Source organism: Electrona antarctica (genome assembly GCF_951216825.1).
Source record: "Electrona antarctica genome assembly, chromosome: 20".
In the NCBI taxonomy this organism is placed as follows: Eukaryota; Metazoa; Chordata; class Actinopteri; order Myctophiformes; family Myctophidae; genus Electrona; species Electrona antarctica.
Window position 1 is genome coordinate 12,534,180 of NC_136801.1, and position 21,572 is coordinate 12,555,751.

The 21,572-nt window shown below is 43.0% G+C and overlaps 1 protein-coding gene across 1 annotated transcript; it reads right to left on the reverse strand.

The window, feature by feature from the left end:
* Positions 1-538: 538 nt before the first annotated feature.
* On the reverse strand, positions 539-18,486 carry ankha (ANKH inorganic pyrophosphate transport regulator a). Its single transcript, XM_079490343.1, has 12 exons — positions 17,908-18,486; positions 15,873-16,089; positions 14,742-14,860; positions 14,080-14,163; positions 13,728-13,898; positions 13,433-13,567; positions 11,814-11,906; positions 11,622-11,717; positions 5,488-5,617; positions 4,913-5,036; positions 3,010-3,109; positions 539-1,517 (listed from the first exon to the last, which is right to left on the reverse strand). Exons 1-12 carry the CDS (start codon positions 18,001-18,003, stop codon positions 1,395-1,397), a joined length of 1,488 nt encoding a protein of 495 aa, XP_079346469.1. The 5' UTR covers positions 18,004-18,486; the 3' UTR covers positions 539-1,394.
* Between the last annotated feature and the right edge of the window lie 3,086 nt (positions 18,487-21,572).

Here is a 21,572-nt window from a genome sequence, read left to right on the forward strand (position 1 = left end):
TTTTCTTTTTCTTACCATTAACCTTGAGCAAGTGAAGGCGTAAACATTCACAATTATGCCATTTGAAGAAACTTTGTTCTTGCTCTGGTGAAATAAACCTAGTTTGCTACACCAGTCTTTGAGCCTTTTTTCTACACATTGGTCTGATTGAGTAGCCTGGAATCCAGATGGAGGCACTTCAGCGTGTTTTTAAACTTTTCTTCTCCGTCATCCTGTTTGAGCCACTGGAAATAGCATTAACAGAATGAGAAGTGAAACACTTCTCATTCTGTTAATGGAGTGAACCAAAAGGAGTGAATCAGTCTGGATCCCAGGCTAATGATTGAGGCCCATTCAGACCTGAGGACGATAATACAAATGTCATCTAAAACATGACAGTTTTCAGTGGTTCTCAAACTATTTCATGTCGAGGACCCCCAGAATTATATGTAATTGGTCGCCGACACCCATCTGAAAATATGTTGTTCCAGAGAGCTAAAGTATAACATAATGCTTAAAACACCAAAAGGGGTTCCCGCCGAGAATGGGCTAGACAAGCAAATAATAAAGCAATTTATTTGCCAAATAAGGCCTATACAGTATATACAGTACATAATATGACAGTCTGAATACGCTACCAGGAAAATAGTGCTTGGCAAAAAGAGTAGTAGATATGGACACCCAGACTGCATGGAAAGTGGACAATCATAGTAATATTCATTAATTAACACGCAATGATATATAATGAGGGATTCCTGATCCCTCTGGTCAATTAAATATACATATTGCATCACCCATATAAAACAACAATAGTCTGTACACCATGTTATGTAAATAATTACGATTGCACAGCCCAACAAGTCCCACAAAAGTACCCCCATACTTTTAAGTCAACCATGGCTCTGTTGCTTTCTTTATCTTATGAAAAAAAAGAAATAAAGATTTTGTCAAGTCCACTACCACTCTAAGAGACATTAACTTTTGTCGTGTGCGGAGGAGTAAAGTTCTCCTTTGTCATTTTTCCCTTGTTTTGATTATCAGTAAAACACATGAAGGTTTTAATGCAACCCTCTGATGCAAAAACTTGAAGTTGAATTGTCCAGAGGATCGGAAGACATCAAGGTATTTACATTGATGAATAAAACACTTTGAGGTGCATGGCTTTCTTTACAGTGTGCGTCAATGGCAGATTAGGTCGACATGTAGAAGACGGCGATCTTCTTAAAAAGAATAGAAAAAAATAAAATAAACACTTTTCTCAATATTATTATTGGTGTGATAGTTCATTCAAATGGTTCAAAGTTAATTCACGGGAGGACCTCTCAAAAATTGAAATCATGCTCGTGGGGTCCTCTTCCCTTTTCCAGTTACTGTAACACTTCTGCGGGGGTCCCCCTCCTCTCACGGACCCTCCACTAAGCCTCCTCTTCCTCCTGCAGCTCCTCTATCGCTTCCATCTGAGTCCGGGAGCACACCTCGCTCATGGGAGCCGCGTCCTCTCCTTCCACCACCAGGTCATTGGACATGTCGCTGTTTTTCTGTAGAAATACAATACGATTTGGGGTTAAGGACCATATGAAAGTTACATGTCACGATTATTGTGGCAAAGATTATTTGCAATTAACGATAATCAAAATGTGCTTAAAACTTAAAATGCAATTTTTGATTAACCACTTAAACCCCCAGCATCCCTATTCTGGGGGGAACAGCCAATCTGCAACGCATTGTGAGCTTGTACAGTTGGGTGCCACCGATATTGTCCCTTATTATTGACCCATTTAGGCCTGACCTCAAAATTAAAAAAAAATCTTCTAAATCCTCCAGTTTTCTGAAATAAATATTTTCACGATTTTTCAAAAATAGCAGACCTACAAGCTCGTAGCGCGCCACTCGGTGGCGCGCTATGAGCTTGTAGATCTGCTATTTTTCAATAGCTAAATTATAACATAATGTTTAAAACACCAAAAGGGGTTCCCGCCCAAAATGGGTTAACTGTCCTTTTGCGCAGATCACGCAAACCTCAGCAAAAAGAAAAGGACAATATCGATGGCCTCCAACTGTAGATGTGCTAAATCGATGTGTGTTCTGTAGTACCAAATGCACTCTTTACAGGTCAGTTTAGTTTTTGTTTTTCAAATATAGAGGGTTCAAGTGGGACTGGATTTGCAGCTCAACAAAGGCTAATTCATCCTAGTGTATGATGGAGAATAATTTCACAATATGATCAACGCGATGCAATTATTTTGAGCGTTATTTTATTTTATTATGATCAAATAAACGATCCAATCCTAACCCATCCCTAGATACGATATTACTTTATTATCAGCTCACACTGAAATTTGTCTTGCGACCCAGCAGCCATGTATGCAACACATACTGTAATAGACAATTTCTTTTTTTTATAAAGATATTTTTTGCCTTTATTGATAGGGTACAGTAATTAGACAGGAAAGGGGGAGAGAGATGGGGAGTGACACGCGGCAAAGGCCGTCAGGCTCGGGAGTCGAACCCGCAGCACGTGGGCCGGCTGGCTTTGGCAGCCTAGGTGCCCAGACGGTTCAGCTGACCGTCCGGGCCTGTAATAGACACATTTGACATGAGACTGAAACAAAACAAAATAAATTACATGCATAAAAAAGACAAGAGCAATGTCTTCCGCTCGGCCTACCCCTGGCCAGACTCTAGGTTACTCTAGGTTACTTTGTCCACAACCACAGTCTGTCAAGAACGGAATGAGGGGCATGACGTTAAGTAGAGGTTTCGTGTTTTCACACATTTCACACAACTATATGGTGTGAATGCCTGTGGCTGTCGCAAGTTTGAGTGATTTGTGAATCATATTTCATCCCACGCATCATCATTTGTAAACGTGGGATAGTATTGTGTCAGCGGCACAGGTGGTTACTGTACATCGTTTCTTGGGCTGCTTCCAGTCGCCCATACTGTATGTCTACAATATGTTGACCTACAATGCTCACTAGGACAGACACAACACAACAGCTTGCAGGAGGCTCCACTGATCGTTCTCACCTGTTGTCTGTAAACATAGCAAGCAGCTATGGCAACCATGGTAGACTCCCCTATAAAACCAGCCAAGAGAGATCCGACCCCGAGCGTGGCCCCGTGAACCCTGGAAAACAGATGAGAAGAAGCATCAATATAGTAGTATATACCAATAGAATATACATACAGCATGTAATTATCTATCCCTTGCGTCCCTCAACAGAATTGTTTGCTTTGATGGGGTGTTGGTTACGACGTTATCTCCACTGTTGAAAAGGGGATAATGAGAGGCTCCGCAAGACAAGGGAATTAAAGTGAAGTTGCCCCTAATCAATTTTGGGTCTGGTATGGAAATATCTAAACTAATTATTTCATTTGGTTTGTCAGACTCATGTGGAGAGAAGCTGGTCCCCATGCCAGTCAGTGGTACAACTTCACCCCTAACCTCACCATCTTATCTATACATTGAAGTGATATCTGTCTACCTGCCTGTCGTTGGCAGATCGTCTCTGTTGGGTGGAAATCTTTTCAGAAATTCAAAAGTAGCAGATCTACAAGCTCGCGCAGCGTTTCGAGCTCCTGGATCTGCTACTCTAAGTGTTTGTTTCATAAAAGTCCACTGTAGACTTGTTATGAGCTACTTCCTGTCAAGGAAGTAGCTACTTCCTGTCAAGTTGCAGGTGATATTTTTGTCTAAGTATTGGAGTTTGGAAGCACTCGTTATCAGTAAAGCAACCTCCTGCTGCCTCCTGCATTATGTGCAAATTCAAAACAGGTGGTACACAGGGCTGTTGAGTGATATCCAGCACTCCCAAACTCTGACACTTAGGAAAAAAATAACCTGCACAGAAGTAGCTCATAAAATGTCTACGGTGGATTTTTATGAAACAAAAACTTTACAGATTGAAAGAGGATAATTCAAGCTTTCCGTACAGCTGCAATGTTGGTGAGTTTGACTCACCAACTAATAAATAGCGTTACATTTGTTTAATTGAAAAAAGGGCCTTGTTAAGACCTCCATAAGGTGATGGTCAATACCTAATAATAGCCATAATAAGAGCCATCGGTGCAGCCAGTGAGGAGCAGCGACATTGCTACAGACATACAGACAGACATCTCTAAAAGTATAGGTAGATTAAAGTGAAAATCGATTTGACGATTTTCTTTTTTTTACATTGTCCAAAAAAGCAGCGATACCAGGAGCCATGCAATTGGCCCATTGCAAACAGGCACCAAACGGGGCAATGCACTAGATAGATACATTCATACAAGGTTTTTCCAATCCCTGTCTTTGGCTCAGAGTGAAATGAACACTGTTGCTATGTTTATGGAGAGACTTCTTCAGAATCCGAGTTTGGTCTTGTTGGACATAGATGTAAATGCTGGTATCGGTATCGGCGAATATGTCTACGGCTATGCCATTCCCATAGCACATAATGATGTGATCACATGATGATATAATTTACAGTAATACCGGTACATTATTTTGTATTTTCAATGCTTCAGTTACTGCTACTGTTTTATACTCTTACTGTACTATTTACATTATTATTTTACTAACTTGTAGGTGCACTTTAACAATTATGATTTTTTTAATGTATTCCTTATTTCACTTTAATTTCAAGGACCCCCATAATCTGTACACTCTCAGAGTTACCGAACTGTAAGGGTCCATTTGTAACCCCCTCAAGGAACCCTGAGAGTCCTTGGGACTCACTTTGAGAACCACCGTCCTCAAGGTTTTTTCTTTTTCTTTTTCATACGGTATCAGAAATCAGATACTGTAGGTATTCGGTACCGACCGATACGCATCGGAATCGTGGCATCAGTACATACAACTCTAGTGTTTGTTTGGTATTGTCGGACATATAATAAGGTAGAACTCAACTCTGTGCGGAGTGTTTTGTAGTCTCTGTAGTGTTAAACTTACCCCATATAAGGCAGCACAACCAGACTGATGATGAGGACAATGAGGCGTAGAGCCGAGCTTGGGGCCAGCACAAAGGTCTTTTTCAGGGTCATGAGCCATCCAGTCAGATGAGCCCTAACAGTCACTGAACACAAACACAAAGGAAGGATCACCCCAGTGGCCCGTGCTACCATGTGGCAAACGGCCAACCTTATATCCTGTCGTATCATATGACTGCTTCGCACGTTTTAACTGAAAAAAACGTGACACCATGATGATGAAAAGTTTTTTTTAGGGTGGGTTTAGGTGTCAAATGAAAGTGTGTGTGTGTGTGTGTGTGTGTGTGTGTGTGTGTGTGTGTGTGTGTGTGTGTGTGTGTGTGTGTGTGTGTGTGTGTGTGTGTGTGTGTGTGTGTGTGTGTGTGTGTGTGTGTGAGAGAGAGAGATTTATTTAATTTTATTTTCTGATAAGATGTCTGTGTTAGTCAAAGCTAGACCTACTTATGACTGAGAGGTGGGAACTGGGAAGAGAGAGAGAGAGAGAGAGAGAGAGAGAGAGAGAGAATTGGGATTTGGGTCTTTTTCTTTTATTCTTACCTGGCAAAGGAAAGAAGGAGAAAATTCTCAGTGGGACCACACACAGGCTAGCGAAAGATTCATCCACTCCAATGATGTCGACCAGGATTTTCTCTGATAAATGAGGAGTCCAAAATATCACAAAGCAGAGCTGGGCAAAACAAAAGAAATGGAATCAATGTACAACAGTGCTCATCACAACATGACCAATAGGTTCCATTAGAATTCATTAGGCCAGGTCAAACATTGGCCCTTTGCAGTAACAGTACGTAAGAAAGTAATGTAACACATGTACAGCTTATTGTCTCAACGAATACAAGAATGCTCGCCCCAAAACATGCTAGCCCCGGGTCAAATCTGGCAACCTTGAAACGGTCGCCACAAGCTATTCCTAAATGTAACCTAACCTCAGTAAAACTATGCCTAAACCTAAACTAACTGTGTTTTGTGTGTTACTTGTTTTCTAGTCTTAGTTAGTGTTTTACTTTTCTGTTGTGTTGCTTTGATTCTGATGTAATAATGCTTTCCTTGTCTATTTCCAGTTAGAAGTTTACCTTACACTTATTTTTCTGTGCCTTCCTGTCTGCCCCTATAGTTCTATTCTGTATCTGTTTAGCCTTGTGATTTGCCCGTGTTTTTAGTCCCCCAGCCTATCCAAGTGTTGATTGTCAGTTGTGTTCACCTGTGTCCTGTTATCCCTGAGTGTCTATATACTGTTCTGTCAGTTCTCTATCCTTGTCAATTATAAGTTATAGTCACAGTGTTCTATGTCGCTCTTGCATGTGAGGTTTTCCTTGTGTTTCCCTTTTGAACCTGTTCCTGACTGTCAACCTGCATATGGGTCCTACGCTCTCTGGTCTCAAACCGTGACATAACTTTAGTAAAACCATCCCGGAACCTAACCTTATTCCTAAACTTAACCTCAGTAAAACTATGCCTAACCATAAACGTATTCTGTAACATGAACCTCAGTAAAACGAACTGCTGGGGGTGAGCGGTGAGCGGTCCACGTAAGAAATGGGGGCAACTGTGTTTTGGAGTCTTCAGGTTACCGTCTCAACAATGAACATAATTATCTCAATATACTGGTTATGTGGGCCTCGCACTGGAGTACGCCTGCCCAGCGTGCCATGGTAACCAGATCGGATAGGACATGTTCAGAAATGTGCGTGCCACTACATCATTGGCAGGGCATATTCCAGTTACCAAGATGGTACCAGTCCAAACCCTCTCACTACCCATCCTCCAAGAGACACAAGCATTGCACTGTGCAGGCAGCGGCTTTGCCTTAGGCCTTCTGCATTCCACATCGAGGACCTGGCTACTAACACCCCCCCACACACACACACACACACACACACACACACACACACACACACACCACCGCCACCAGAACCCAAATATTCAGTCAGCAAACCAGAAGTACCACTCAACTTCAGATCTTCATAATGAGAACTGAAGGATACACAGTAAAAATTGCCCATCGCATTCCTGACTTTTAAGTCTTTTAAATACCAACTTAGAATAGAGCGCCACATTATAAACGTACTCATTATTGTTCTCATAATTGCTATTTACAGTATGTGTATTTGTGCCTTTATGTTGTGAATATTATAAATAATTCACGTGTTTTGTAAACTGCCACGTGAGTGTACCATGTGAAAAACAACAACTTGAAATGGCATACTGAATGCAATGCTGCAAAACCACTCTCGGTTCCAGTAAAGAAGCTAAACAATGCTCTGAGCTATGAGATGAATCTCTAAAGTGTTCCGTCACCTGTTGACATTTACTGTCTCTGGTGTGGCCTAGTCATGAAGATTTCCAAGATTAATTTGCATGTATAAACTTTGTGGGTTATTTTTTTTTAATAACCACACCAATGCTGAAGCCATGCCAACACACACATAGCAGTGCATCAATTGATGTTGTGGTTAGAATTCTCTGATCTGCCAGCCAGCTGTCATTATGTGAGCAACACGGAGAGATAATTACTGATGTGTGATGGTTCAAACTAAGCTGCCGTTTCCCCCTGATTCATGCGTGGTCTCTCCCTAACCCATTTAGACCTGAGTTAAAGGTATATTAAGTGATTTCACTTAATTCAAATATCACTTATTTTTTCTTATTTTTTGGATAATCCTCCCTACTATAAAGTGTGCTGACCATATAAGGAGTTCCTCCCTGTCCCCAGTGAGCCCCTGGGGTCAAAAAACCCTAGTTTCGGTTTGGGCTTTGGGTGGCAAAGCCTTCATCCAATCAGGATGAGTGGGGCCTTCCTCCAATCATGATCGAGTGGGGCGGGCCTTGGTGCACGTGCTGTCTGTACTTCTCCCACTGTAGAGCGTGTGCATGTGCACATCTTGTTACCGGGGCGGACCGGGGTTTTTTCCAAATCACCCAAATCAATGAATGCTCCTTTAAAAACATTCACTTTGAAAGAATATATATTCAAAGATTTGCGCCACATTTTTACGATTTCTCAAAAATAGCAGACCTACAAGCTCGTAGCGCGCCACTCGGTGGCGCGCTATGAGCTTGTAGATCTGCTATTTTTCAATAGCTAAATTATAACATAATGTTTAAAACACCAAAAGGGGTTCCCGCCCAAAATGGGCTAAACAAGGTGAGACATCCACACTCACACCATCCTGAATACTTTCCACAAACACAGTTCTCATGACAGGAAAATGATTTATTTCTGTTTTTCCTTGCAGATCATGTTTTCCATGGCATATATACAGTATATGGTATTTCTGTCTGACAGCAACCTCCTTGATGTCCCCACAGGACCAAGTACTGTACCCGGGGCGATAGCGCTGTTATTTTTTCTGCCCCAAGCCTGTGGAATGCGCTCCACTCCCCAATACTCTCAGAGAAGCCTCCACCCTCCAAACCTTGAAAACCGCTCTCAAAACCCACCTCTTCGTTGTGGCTTTCCCCCAGCTAACTCCACACCCCACTGTCTCACCATTCATAGTCAATAATAATATTATTATTATTTTCATGTTCCTTGCACTGATTATTTTGTTCTAGTTATTGTTGTGTCAGATGCATCCAGAACAAGTCTTGACACGAGGGTCATCATCATCTTGACGTAGCAGCCCTGTGAGCCCAACCCCTCCCAGGGTCTATCTGTCCCATCAGGAACACGCTGTGCCTCGCCACGCCCACACATGCTTGTTTACAACAGATCTGGCGCGTCACCCTCCTCTCACTCCACCTAGAGATTCAATCTAGGCCATTTATAACTTGACAGCTTCAGCTAATCTGGGGCAAAGTTTAAGCTTTGTTAAACTATACTATAACCCTCATATATATATATTGTGTACACACACACGCGTGCGGGCGCATACGCACGCACACGCACACACACACACACACACACACACACACGCAGCGTCACATAACAATGTATCCAGAATATAAACACGGCCGACACGTTTTGAGCTAGTCTATTTGTTTTTATTTGAATCCTGACGAGTAACAGTTTAGCACACCACCCGACAGAAGATATATAAAATCATCCAGATTGTACCTAATTGTGAAAGCATGTCATGGTGCAGTATTGATGTTTTAATTTCTAAGCAAAATATTAGGCAATTCAATTTTGTCATTAAAAGTCAGTAGCAGCACTCATTACTTGCTGGAAGGTACACTTTGCAAAGACCTTTTTGAATCCGTTAACTGATATGTTTTATGTGAATACCTACTTTATTAAGCTCCTAAAGCTTGGGTAGTATGTTAGCAGGGAACAAAACAAGCGCCACAGCCTTCTCACAAATTCCATCCTAAAGTGGCCTCTCTCTCTCTCTCTCTCTCTCTATCTCTCTCCCTCCTTTCTGTGCAACCTGAGATCCTGGTGCGTATGTTAAAAGTACTCTCTGTATGCCCACCCATGGACATTGTGAAACTCACAAACTCAAAATTCAGGGTACCTGCACCAACAACATAATTGGTGCCAGGTTTCTTCACTACGAGGAATCAGAACCTTTCTGTTAAATGTCCTTGACTTGCAAGGTTGTCTAATCCAGTCAGGGGTCTTCAACCCCAGGGGGTCCCGGGACCCCTACCTAGGGGGTCCTCAGAGTTTTGTTTTTTTCATCCGTCTCTCAACTAAAGGGTCCTTGGGCTGCTCTAATCAAGCAGACAGGTTCCACAGTGATTTAGCTGTGGGAACATGACAGGGGTCGACTACAAGGAGGCGTGGAAAAAGTCATGTCATGCGTATACTGAGCACTGCAGGAGGGAATGTCCTAGCTGCTGTGTGAGTGAACGGCAAACATTAAACCTGACCTGCACAACATTGTCATCTTATCCCTTACAGAGCAGGAACACAAACATGGCGGGAGACACAGTGGTGTCCTTGTCTAGTGCAGTGGTTCTCAACCTGTGAGTCGGGACCCCCATTACTGCATCGGAAGTAATCAACAAACTATACTGTAAGAACTGGTAAAACATTGGCCAAATTGTCAAATAACTAGAGGTTCACGAGCCTTCGGTGCACATACATCTAGCTAAAAAATGAAAAAATGGAAAAAAAAAAGAAACATCATGCACCTGTAACCCAGCATGCTTTGCACTTAATCGACACGTGTGTTACGTGATCGGCCGTAGCCAATCGGAAGAAGGAAACACAGGAGTCGAGTTCCTGTTTGTGGGCCGTTCAAAAAGGCTGTTTTCTCAGAATGTAGGCGGCATCCGCGGTGATTGAACAGAGCGCAACATTCCAAGGCCAGTGGGTCGATGTGTTCCCTCCAACTGCGCCTTGGTCTGCCCCGGGGTCTCCTACCAGTGGGACGTGCCTCGAGGACCTCCCTAGGGAGACGCCCGAGAGGCATCCTAAGTTCCTAACCAGATGCCCGAACCACCTAAGCTGGCTCCTTTCCACATTGCAGATGGTGAAAGGAGTGTGTTGATGCCAGAGGACAGATCAATGTCGTGCGAAGGGCGTGGAGGCGTGCGGAGCGCCGGTGCGTGTGGAGATAGAGATATGAGGACCAGAAAGCAGTGGGGAACGGCAGATTCGCCTACTGCCTATGACTTCGTTCTGAACTGGCGGACATTTAGCGCGGTCTCAAATGTAAACATTTTGAAAACAGTCTACAAGCTCACAACATCTCGCAACGAGAGCTGTTGTGAGCTTGCAGATCAGCTATTTTCACAATATGTATCTGTGGAACCGAGTAAAACTAAATGTAAAGCCTCAACTCCTACATTTCCAGGTGCTTGTCAGCGTTGTTATTTTGGTGGGTCGCGGCCTGAAAAGGTTGAGATCGAGAACTAATGGTCTAGTACAGTTGGCACTTGGTTGTTGTTTTTTTGGGAGAAAGCCACTAAAGTTCCAAAGTCAGGTTCTCTGCCAAAAGAACCATACATCTTCACTGTTTAATATTCTCTGTGTGCGGAAGGGGTGAACAGTCCCCATGTCAACAATACATGGTTTCCTCTACCACACAACCACCTGTTATGGAGGGATTAACACAGCGAAATTAAGTTTCAAGGTCGCCGTACAGTTACTTGTCTTTGAAATAACTGCCTTGCATGTGTCAGGAAATTACCACTGTTTATTTTATCCACCGTGGTCATATTCTTTCAGCATGACGAAAGTTCAGCATACAATTTACGCAGACCTATATTAAAACACACACACACACACACACACACACACACACACACACACACACACACACACACACACACACACACACACACACACACACACACACACAGTAGACTGCAAGAGTACTCACACACACACACACACACACACACACACACACACACACACACACACAGTAGACTGCAAGAGTACTATACATAGAAACTAATGACAACGCCTCTTTTCTATTTAAATACCTCCAGGGCAGTGACGCTATACTCTGTGCCAGAAAAGGGATTGCAGCACTAAACGTGTGAATAGCAAACGATGAGAAGTTTAAGAACATTCATCTTGGGCGATGGTTTAATGGTTAAGATGCATTTATACCACATATACTGTACTAGTCTCTAATGCAGCCTGAGAGTGAGTTGTGGGTTTGATCGCCTTTGCTGTGTGCCTCTTCTCTCTCTCTCCTGTTTCCTGTCGATCTAAACTGTACTATCCCATGTATTAAAAAATAAAAAAAATAAAGAAAACAGAGCGTTCATCTTACCGTAAGTGACAGAGCCAGACAGCAGAACGTAAACTTTTGAATGTGCGACTTGGTGACGGGGGTACTGCCAGTATTCATCTTATTGCTCTGTTGTGCCTGTTGGGAAGAAAAGCAGACATTAAGTGACGTAAAAAGCATTGCCACAGGGCCGCTGCTAGAGAGAACCACATTGAGGTGGGTGTTTGTTTTCACCTTGTCAAAGGCAGGGTATACTGCTCTCAGCTCAGTTAGCCAGCCGTAGGGCATGTGACCCACCGGATACGTGGCCGTGAGCACAGCTACAGCCTGGAAACAAACAGAGACAGGGAACCAGACGTCATGGCACTTCAATAATTTAACATTCAAAATACAATTGACAATTTAGGCATTTAGCAGACGCTCTTAATCCAGAGCGATTTACAGTAAGCAGGAACAACACATGGTAATACATCAAATACATAGAAATAGTCATCAAGTATCATCACCAAGCTAAGAACCTAACATCCGTCTAACAGTAGAATATCTGTACAATGAAATATACATAAAATGCTATCTAAATTACATAATTTTAGCCTATACATAACATAGGCCTACAAGGTCGTTGAGGCTACGGTGCCAAACTAATGACAAAATGACTAAGCAAAAGCCTACATCAAAGCCCACGTGCATGTTACCGTGTTACTTTCCCAGTGGGTGTGTGGTGTGTTTCTTTTTTTTTTTGGCAAGTTTATGATCAGATAACGGCCTCTAGGCATGTCATTGTCTCCATGAAACAACAACAGGCAGTGTCAGGGAAGAGTTGCACCACACGGGAATGTTTTCACTCAGTGGTAATCATCCTCTGGGTTTGAGTTCCACATGAATATGGTGAATCACCCAAACCACTGCCTGCCAGGCGGTGTTGTGAATGATTTCCAGTTCATTCCGGTAAACAGCTTTGTATTATTGTCTCTAGCAGGTAGGGTCCCTGGAAGCCAGAAAGCTCCAGAGGGAGACCGCCGCTAACATTTTTGGCAATTTGATCTGCAATAACTTGAGGGGAGAGTCAACCCTGCTGTTCCACCGCAACTTTAAAAGCTCCTAGTAATGATATGATAATGACAGTTCAAGCTTTCATATTAGGCAATAGTGTTTTCACTTTTTGGCTGTTCTGATATACGACGGTGTATCTGTCAGCATGTACTTACATAATAACATGCATTGACATGTTCCTACACAGTCATTATAAAAGACAATTTGTTTAAATCTTCTAGAATAAAGTGATTCTAATTACACACATCACAAACAATGACTGCCTCGCAAACCTACGAAGCAAACTTAAATGCACGCGCATCGACTAATGACTAATGAGTGCTGGGCCATTAAGGCTAACATTGAGAAAAGTGGAGCCCGCACTCCAGCTAGACACTACACAGGGAGTAAAAAAAACAGCAAGACAATATTTTCTTCTCTGAATGCGTGGAAAACAGCACTCACTGTACAAGTGTTAGTCATATGAATGAAGGTCGATGGCGGTTTATTGTTTATTTGCAAAACAGACATTTCAACCCTCTAGGGCACGGTTTCCCAAAACGTTTTTACAAATATTCAGGTCAATATTGACCGAAGAAAACCTCTTGAGGGTCGAAATATCTGGTTTTTCAGGTATTCTTCAAGTCAAGAAGAACATCGAAACTTGTCAAGATCTGTTCTGTGAAAGCACCAAGTTTCCAAGAATCTAGAATGGAACCAGTTCTAGAACTGAAGTTATTTTGGTAGAAAAGGGGCCTATGATGGTTAATGGATAATATCTTGGTAAAATCCAAGACAACGGGGTGGAAGTATTAGCTTACCTCTGTAGAAGCAATGCTCCCCTTGAGGTCGCGGGAGACAAAGAGGTTGACGATGGGGCGACTGATGCGCTGGGTAGCCAGGATGAGGGCCAGAGGCCACCAGAAAGTCAGCATCTTCTTGATGGTGGCATCGCCCTACAGAAATTAAAGGCGCTGTAAGTCATAGACGTACTCCCAGATAATAATGTCACACTCTAAAGGAACACTCATCCTGAGGATGTTTTACATAGCATGCGTTATTTAGTCACGCAAGGCCTTAATTCCAATTCCAAATGCCAAAGCCAGAAGACCTTACCCCTACATCCAGTCCACTGGAATCCGGGATGTTGTCGTGAATGTTGCAGTAGTAACCCAGACCTACGATCGTGAAGCGGACCAAGGCACCCATATACAAGGAGAGGATGGGGATGAGCATCGGCTCCACACATTCCAAGTTACTGTGGAGAAGGATGGCCACGAACACAATCTGCCAACAAAACAAAACAACGGGACAGCTGTCAACCAAACACCACAAGGAAAATGACCCCAGGTGGCCAACCACTGACCAGTCACATATACAGTAGAAGCAATTATTGTTTACATTATTTTGTTTTCAGTCCCACTGTAACATTCTACTTTGACCAAAATCAAGGCATTGATCCCATTACCTGAGCAATAACATCAGAGATCGAAGCCGAGCCTACTATGACACTGTATTTGTGCTTGAGAAGAATCCCTGCGTGAATCCATGCCTGCAAAAATGACAAACAACAGACAGAAATGTTAGCCTTTGAACGCCAAGTCCTCGTCCTCGGATTAAAAAAGAAATAACAATAGGACCAATTTTAGATGTTTTCCAAAAACCACAAACAGATGATAGGATGCCATCACAGATGTGATAAGGAATTTTAAAGAGAAAGAACAGAGGCCGCACAGCTCGTAGTCACGATGCCAACAATAAATTGTTTATTTTTCCAACGTTTCGGCAACAAGTTGCCTTCTTCATTCCCTTATTTTTCCAACGTTGGAAAAATAAACAATTGTTGGCATCGTGACTACGAGCTGTGCGGCCTCTCTCCTTTCTCAGTCAGTTTTATTTCCTGCGGTCAGCACCTCCCCACTACTGGTGTGCGCTCCTACCTTCCTGTTTTAAAGAGAAAGAACAGGCCATATTCTGGGTGGAGAACTAGCAACGTTGGGCGGAGGATTAAAACAAACATTTTTCTATAGCACCACGTGTTTTTAAAACCATCTCTTCCATAATTGTATCTGTGGGCTGCTCGTGCACTGCCTCATGGGGACCCTTAATCCAACCGTATTGTTCACTCACCATTGCATCCAACAACGGGAAGGCAGCCAGGTAGAGGAAAGCCTTCCTGGTCTTGCGCCCCACAGACTCATCTACATGGTGCAGCTTATTGATGATGTAGTAGCCTAAATCTGTGTGAGCTACAAGGAGGCAAAGGCAAGCCAGGGTGACTAAGGTTGCAATGAAGATGAGATTTAAAGAAGAATTCCGGAGTAGCCGTTTTCTTATCGAATTATGATGTTATTATATCCATTAACCAGTGCCGAGTGCACCTAAACTCCGACCACGCACGGAGGGGTTTATCTCTAAATTGCTTATTTTGATCGCTCGACGATTCTTTTCTTTGTTTACATCTGTCTTTCATAATGTCGGAGATATGTCCAAACAGTTTTGTCTCTACCACTGGTTAATGACATTAACATCAGATTATGTTAAGAAAACGGCTACTACGGAATTCTCCTTTAATACTAATATTTTTTTCAAATTTATTAACCAAACTTCAGGATCACAAACGGTGGGATTTTAACCCCAAAAAGAAAAGCCATCATGAACACAGTACAAGCAATGAATCATGGGTGGGAGATGTACCGATACCATTTTGCCCTTCCCGATACCTATCTCAGATACCTACTGTACAACTTGTGTATCGAGCGATACCGAGTACCGATCCGATACTGTCTGGAATTTGTGTAATTTAAAAAGAAAATCTAGGACAGTGGTTCTCAAAGTTGGGTCCAGGCAGGGACTCTCAGGGTTCCTTGAAGGGGTTCCAAATTGACCCTTACAGGTCTGTAACTCTGAGAGTGTACACTCTCAGAGTTATGGGGGTCCATGAAATAAAATAAGGTTTGAGAACCACTGATCTAGGAATAAATAAAATTTCCATTTATAATTGTTAAATGCAACTACAAGTTAGTAAAATAATAATGTAAACAGTACAGTAAGAGTATAACACAGTAGTGCAACAGTAACTGAAGCATTAAAAAAAATACAAAATAATTGATTACTGTATCATGTGATACATTATGTGGTATTGGAATGGTATCCGTATTCCGTATCGGAACAACTCTGTTTGCACCTTTGCATGAAGTAGTACTACTACTAAGTAGTAACTACGAGATGATTTGCTTGTGTCTTTCGACATACACGCACCTATGAGGATGTGAAGGACAAACGCTATGGCGCCGGCCGTCGCCATGCAGAACACGGCCTTTCTCCTGTCCGTCCTGCTGTTGACGAACACCAGCCCCACGTTCTTGAAGTCGCTCATGGGCCCCGTGAAGAACTTCATCAGAGAATAGGCCAAGCCGTAGCTGGCCAGCATTTCAACTGCATCCTCTTTGACTGTGGCTATGCCCCTGTTCAGAGCCTGTTAAAAAGAGGGGTGGTGAGTGTGAGACAGAGGGGGAGCTGCCTGTGAGGGGAACGTACAGGCAGCACACATGTAAAGGGAGAAAAAGAGAGAAGTGCAATAGAGACCACATGACCATGAGTCATGACTTAGCCCATATTTATCTGACCACAAGAGTGCCTTTTCAAGATAGAGCCCAAACTTAACTGAAATGTGTTAGGATCTGAATCTGTGTGTTGATATCAAGGGAGGACACCAAAAAACACCTTTAGTTATTGCAAACTGGATGCAATTTTGAGTCAACAATCAACATAATGTCAGTGTCAGCTAACAGTCGTTCTCATTTCTCAACCTTTTCAGGCTTAAACCCCCCCCCCCCCCCAAATAATCATATTTGAACTGGGGACCCCCCCCCCCCCCCCCACCCTGACAAGCACTTGGAATTATGGGAGTTGAGGCATTACACTTTGTTTGACTCGGTTTCCACAGATGAATATAGTGAAAAATCACATTTTATTTCATGGAAAGGCAGCGCTTTCTTGAGCAGTATGTGAACACACAGGCTAGATCACAGACTTATATGCAATTTTTTCCTTTTAGAACATCCATAACTAACAGCTGCCCTTTTCCATTGCAGGCAATGTGTGCGCTATTTATACCAGCAAGCACACACTGCCATTACATAAGAAGCATAATCCTAACCTCTCTCTGAGCCTCAATGTGTTTTATTGTTTTACTAAGAGAGTCTATCTGTCCATGTCCACATGGGTACGAAGGAAGGACAACTCGGCCACAACAAGATCAGTCATCTGGTCGAAAATGAACAAGATGTCACATTTTCTGGTCCCACACAAATGTCACAATCAACCACAAGTGTTCGGTGTTTTTTTTTCTCTAGCTTGAGTGAGAATCAGAGTGGAATCTGCTACCATGTATAAATAGGTCTTGAATTGATTACGGATTTAGTGGTGAATTAAAAGGCAAAGGAAGGAATCACAGGAAGGCTGTAGCCTGTTCCTCCCTCGTGTCGTGTTAACAACATCATGCACAAGATGGGGTGTACAGTTACAGTAGGCACAGGAGTACATTGGTTGGCACTGCGATTCAAAGCCCCGGAATGCTTTAGATGTAGCGGCTATTGTGTTAGAGATACCTTCCGGGTTTGCCAGAATAAACAAGGGCCTTCCTACAGATTGAAGATTTCAACATGCATTTCCTTCCTATAGGCCCTCAATAATGCCCCTGATAGAAATGAAGACCACATAGCTAGCTAGAAAGAAAGAACACAAGCCGTTCTCGGTGTGTGTCATCATATGTCAGCACTTTAACCTGGGGGATAAATCTGGATTAAAAATAGCTCATCCCCGCATGAGCCGGGTTCTGTGGTGGTGGTGTACCGTGTAGGCCTATACGTACTGCCAGTGTCAGTATGACTAGTATGACGGTGTTTAAATTGGACAGAAAACAACCCCCCCAAAAAGATGCCGGAACAGGGTGCTGGGCTCAGCTCGTCCTCACTGGGCAACTGTTCTGTGCGACACGATAAAAAAGGAACCTTATTTTATGAGGCAAAATAAATAGCCGATAGTCACCCGATAACAATCTACCTGCTACTGCGATCATCACGTTGCACAACAAATGAAAGTGTTTGGCTCAATTGGCTGTTAATAGCCTATTTAGCTGTGGTTGGTTGGTTCCCCGCAGGCATACCTATATGTTCTCCTAGACAGGTCGATGGCTACATTGTTATTTGTTTGTGTGGTTCCCTGGTACCTGTTCTCATATGTCGATGCGGCTACATTGTTATTTATTTCTGTGGTTCTCTGGTAGGCCTACCTGTTCTCCTATGTCGATGGCTACATTGGTGATGGCCAGCGGCACCAGAAAGCGGATGAGAGGCCAGTAGGGAGTGAGAGATGGAAACTCCACCATGGTACAGCCGGTGTGACAGCCTGACGACGGGCATCTGCCTCGGTCTGGTCCCGATGATGATGATGATGGTGGTGTGGGGTTTAAAAAAAAATCACACACGGATAGGATGTATGGCGGCGGCGTTTTAGATGAGAAGATTAAGAAGCACTTTTGTTGTATTTGTACGGTGGTGATAAAAAGCGGATGATTCAACTAGAAGACGCTCCTCCTCCGCATATGGTGGTTCAGGAAGAAATGCTGCTTCGATGATGATGATGGTGATGCGCGGCGCAGGCGGCGAAGGTCAATAGAAATGAGCGCATCTTCCTTCAGGAATAATGTCACACGAAATGAAGCCGAAATATCGATCCGATATCCTATATTCGATCCTCCTATAGCTACGCCCCGGGATGATCTCACAACAACATAATACACGTGTGTGTTAGCTATGTATGTGTGAATGTTCGTGTGGTGTGCTGCTGCTCGTGTTAGGCATCTCCTCCAACGCTCCGTCTGCCACTGACCCTCCCAGGCTAGCGCTCCAACCAACGGACGGTACCGCGCGCCGCGCACGTGACACGTGCTTTGACAGCTCGCACCGGCACGTGACATCATCCTACAAGTCCAGACGGTGAATAGTGCCATTTTATTTTCCAACATGTAAAAAAAGAAAAGCGTCCAAAAAACTTAAATTATATATTCGGGAAATTGTCTTAAGTAATGTAAAGTAGGCCTACATGATTAGAACATCCTTAAACATTCGACATTTAAGGCTAATAATTTTACAATTGCTACAAATTTCTACAAATATGTATATCATCAATAGCCTAAGCTTTACATAATACGACAATTTTTCTAAAAAAAAATGTTTTAACATTTTGGACAAAATAGCCAATTATATAATGAAATCATTTACTGCAACTTAATTTCCACACTCAAATATTCATTCAAACCTTTATTTATTATCGAAAGACATTGAGGTCTCCCAGTGTCGTCGAGATACACACAATACAACATTTCAAAGTATAAATATAGCCTACAGTGCTGATTGAATACTTCATTAACAATTTGCATGAGCAGGCACAAGTACAATACAAAGTCTAATACATGGATTTATCCAAGACAACCTATGGCTTGTTTCCATTGGGGTCCTCGTACTCAATTCATCGGCTCTTGGCTTGGAAACTTTTGCAACATAATAACTGCATAATAAACTGCCTCCCGTTTGTTGAGGTGTAAACTTTAACACTGTTCAACTGAACCCTGACCAATTTGCCTAACAGGAACAATTAACAAGAGGCACTTTGTAGAAAACAGCAGGGCGGACTTGCCTTTAACAAGGTTACACTGTAACAGAATGGGCGGACTGGCCTTTAACAAGGTTACACTGTAACAGAATGGAGAGAAAACAATTAAAACATGCCAGTATCAAAACTAAAGGACCACTTCACCACTTTTCAACCTATCTTCATATAATAGGTCCTCACTAATAATCATGATAAAATGGCACAATTTCTTTTCTACACAGGCTGTGTCTCATAGGAGGGCTGTGGGCAGTTCAGAAACCTGCCTAATCATCATTAGGCAGATCTTTTTTTAAACAAGATATTTTTACAAAAATGTTTAGATTTGTATTATCGTGAGAACGATAGCTTCCATTTTCGCATTGCAACTTTTCAGGACTAGAAAGCCTGCAGTTTCTATTAGCTTGGATTCGACATTGATGATGTCACAGGTTTCTGAACTGCCATTTTATCATGATTATTAGTGAGGACCTATTACATGAAGATAGGTTGAAAAGTGGTGAAGTGGTCCTTTAAGGAAACATAAAAACACATTAGTTGCTAGCCCTATACACATAAGCAAACACTGCATTCAAATTATTATTAAAAGAACAAACTTGCACTCATGCACTGTGAATTATAGCACAGTGCAATCAATGCGAGAGCTAGGGCGGGGGACATCAACAGCACCACAGCTATAAGAGAAGACAGTGATATTACCAAGCTGCATTTAAATACACAAACACATACATTGCATAGGAAAAAAAAGGGGGAAAATGGTGAGGTTACTTCATATCTATGGTCATAGATATATTATAAGAAAGGTCTATGCAAATGGCTCTCTAGGAGCCTGAGGAACAAGACTTTTATATTTCCTGCTGGTCATGTGACTAGGTCAGGTGCAGTAGGTGCACCATTCACCTGGATTCCTAGAATGCATGCAGCATTTGAGGCCAATATGGCTATATACATGTAGGCTATAGGCCATGTAGTGTGAACTGTATTGAATACAATGAATACAAGGAGTCAGGAGATAAGGTGACAGTGCAATACTGGCTCCTGCTGGACAATACTTACTTACTTATGCTCTTCGCCCCCATTGGGGCATAAGGCATCGATAATGTTCCTCCACCTATCACGGTCTTTGGCAACCAGTTGCGCCGTGCCCTATGAGAGACCCATCTCCAGCAGCTCAGCCTCTACCGTTCTGCGCCAGGTGATCTTAGGTCGTTCTCGTTTCCTTTTCCCTGGGGGTGTCCATCTGAGGGCCACTTTGGGGATCCGCTCTGGGGGCATTCGGAGTAGCCTACTGTCCATTGTCCAAGCCATTTTAGACGACGGTGCTTAACTTCTGTGGTCACATCTCGGCAGCCAGTCTTTATGTAGTGATCTTTGTTGGAAATGTTGTTGGGCCAGAATATATACGGCAGATCTTCCTCAGGCAGCCATTGTGGAAGGAGCTGACCGTGCTCATGTCACACTTGTTTATATACGCCAGCATTCAGACCCGTACAGTAGCACCGGCTTGACCAGGGTGTTGTATAAGCGGATCTTGGTTTTGAGACTGTAGGTCTTGGATCTCCAGATGTTATGGAGTGTTGTGTAGGTGCTGCGTGCTTGACCAAGTCTGCGTGGATTTCTTTCTGTGCGCCATTGTCCTTGCTAATCAGGCTTCCTAAATACACAAAGTTGTCAACTACTTCAAGCGGTTCATCATTTATGGTGATCACTTTAGTTTTGGTGGTATTAATGATGAGGCATGTCTGGGGCTGGACAAGACAGTGCCACATTAATTGCTGTGGCAATCTGTGGCAATTTCAATGTGTCTTGTCTAGCAGGAGCCAGGAGCCAAATCTGAAAGTACAGGTAAAAATCTCTCTCTCTCTCTCTCTCTCTCTCTCTCTCTCTCTCTGTTCAAAAGTACAGGTAAAAGTCTCTCTCTCTCTGCTCTCTCTCTCTCTCTCTCTCTCTCTCTCTCTCTCTCTCTCTCTCTCTCTCTCTCTCTCTCTCTCTCTGTTCAAAAGTACAGGTAAAATCTCAAAGTACAGGTAAAAAACGGTTTTACTGGGCGACTTCACTTGTCCGGACTTTTTGGGGCGACTTCGGCGGAGGTTTTAGGGCGGCTTCGCCAGGCTTTGGGTGACCGTACCGGACCGTAGAGGCGACCGCTCTTCACGTTTTGGGGCGAGATGGAAAAGGGGCGACCGTACCTGTTACCGGAGCAAGTAGACCTATGGCACCGTCAACTTATCACCCTATCTCCTCACACAAATAAATCTAGACCAGAACCAACTTGTAAGTCCGTGA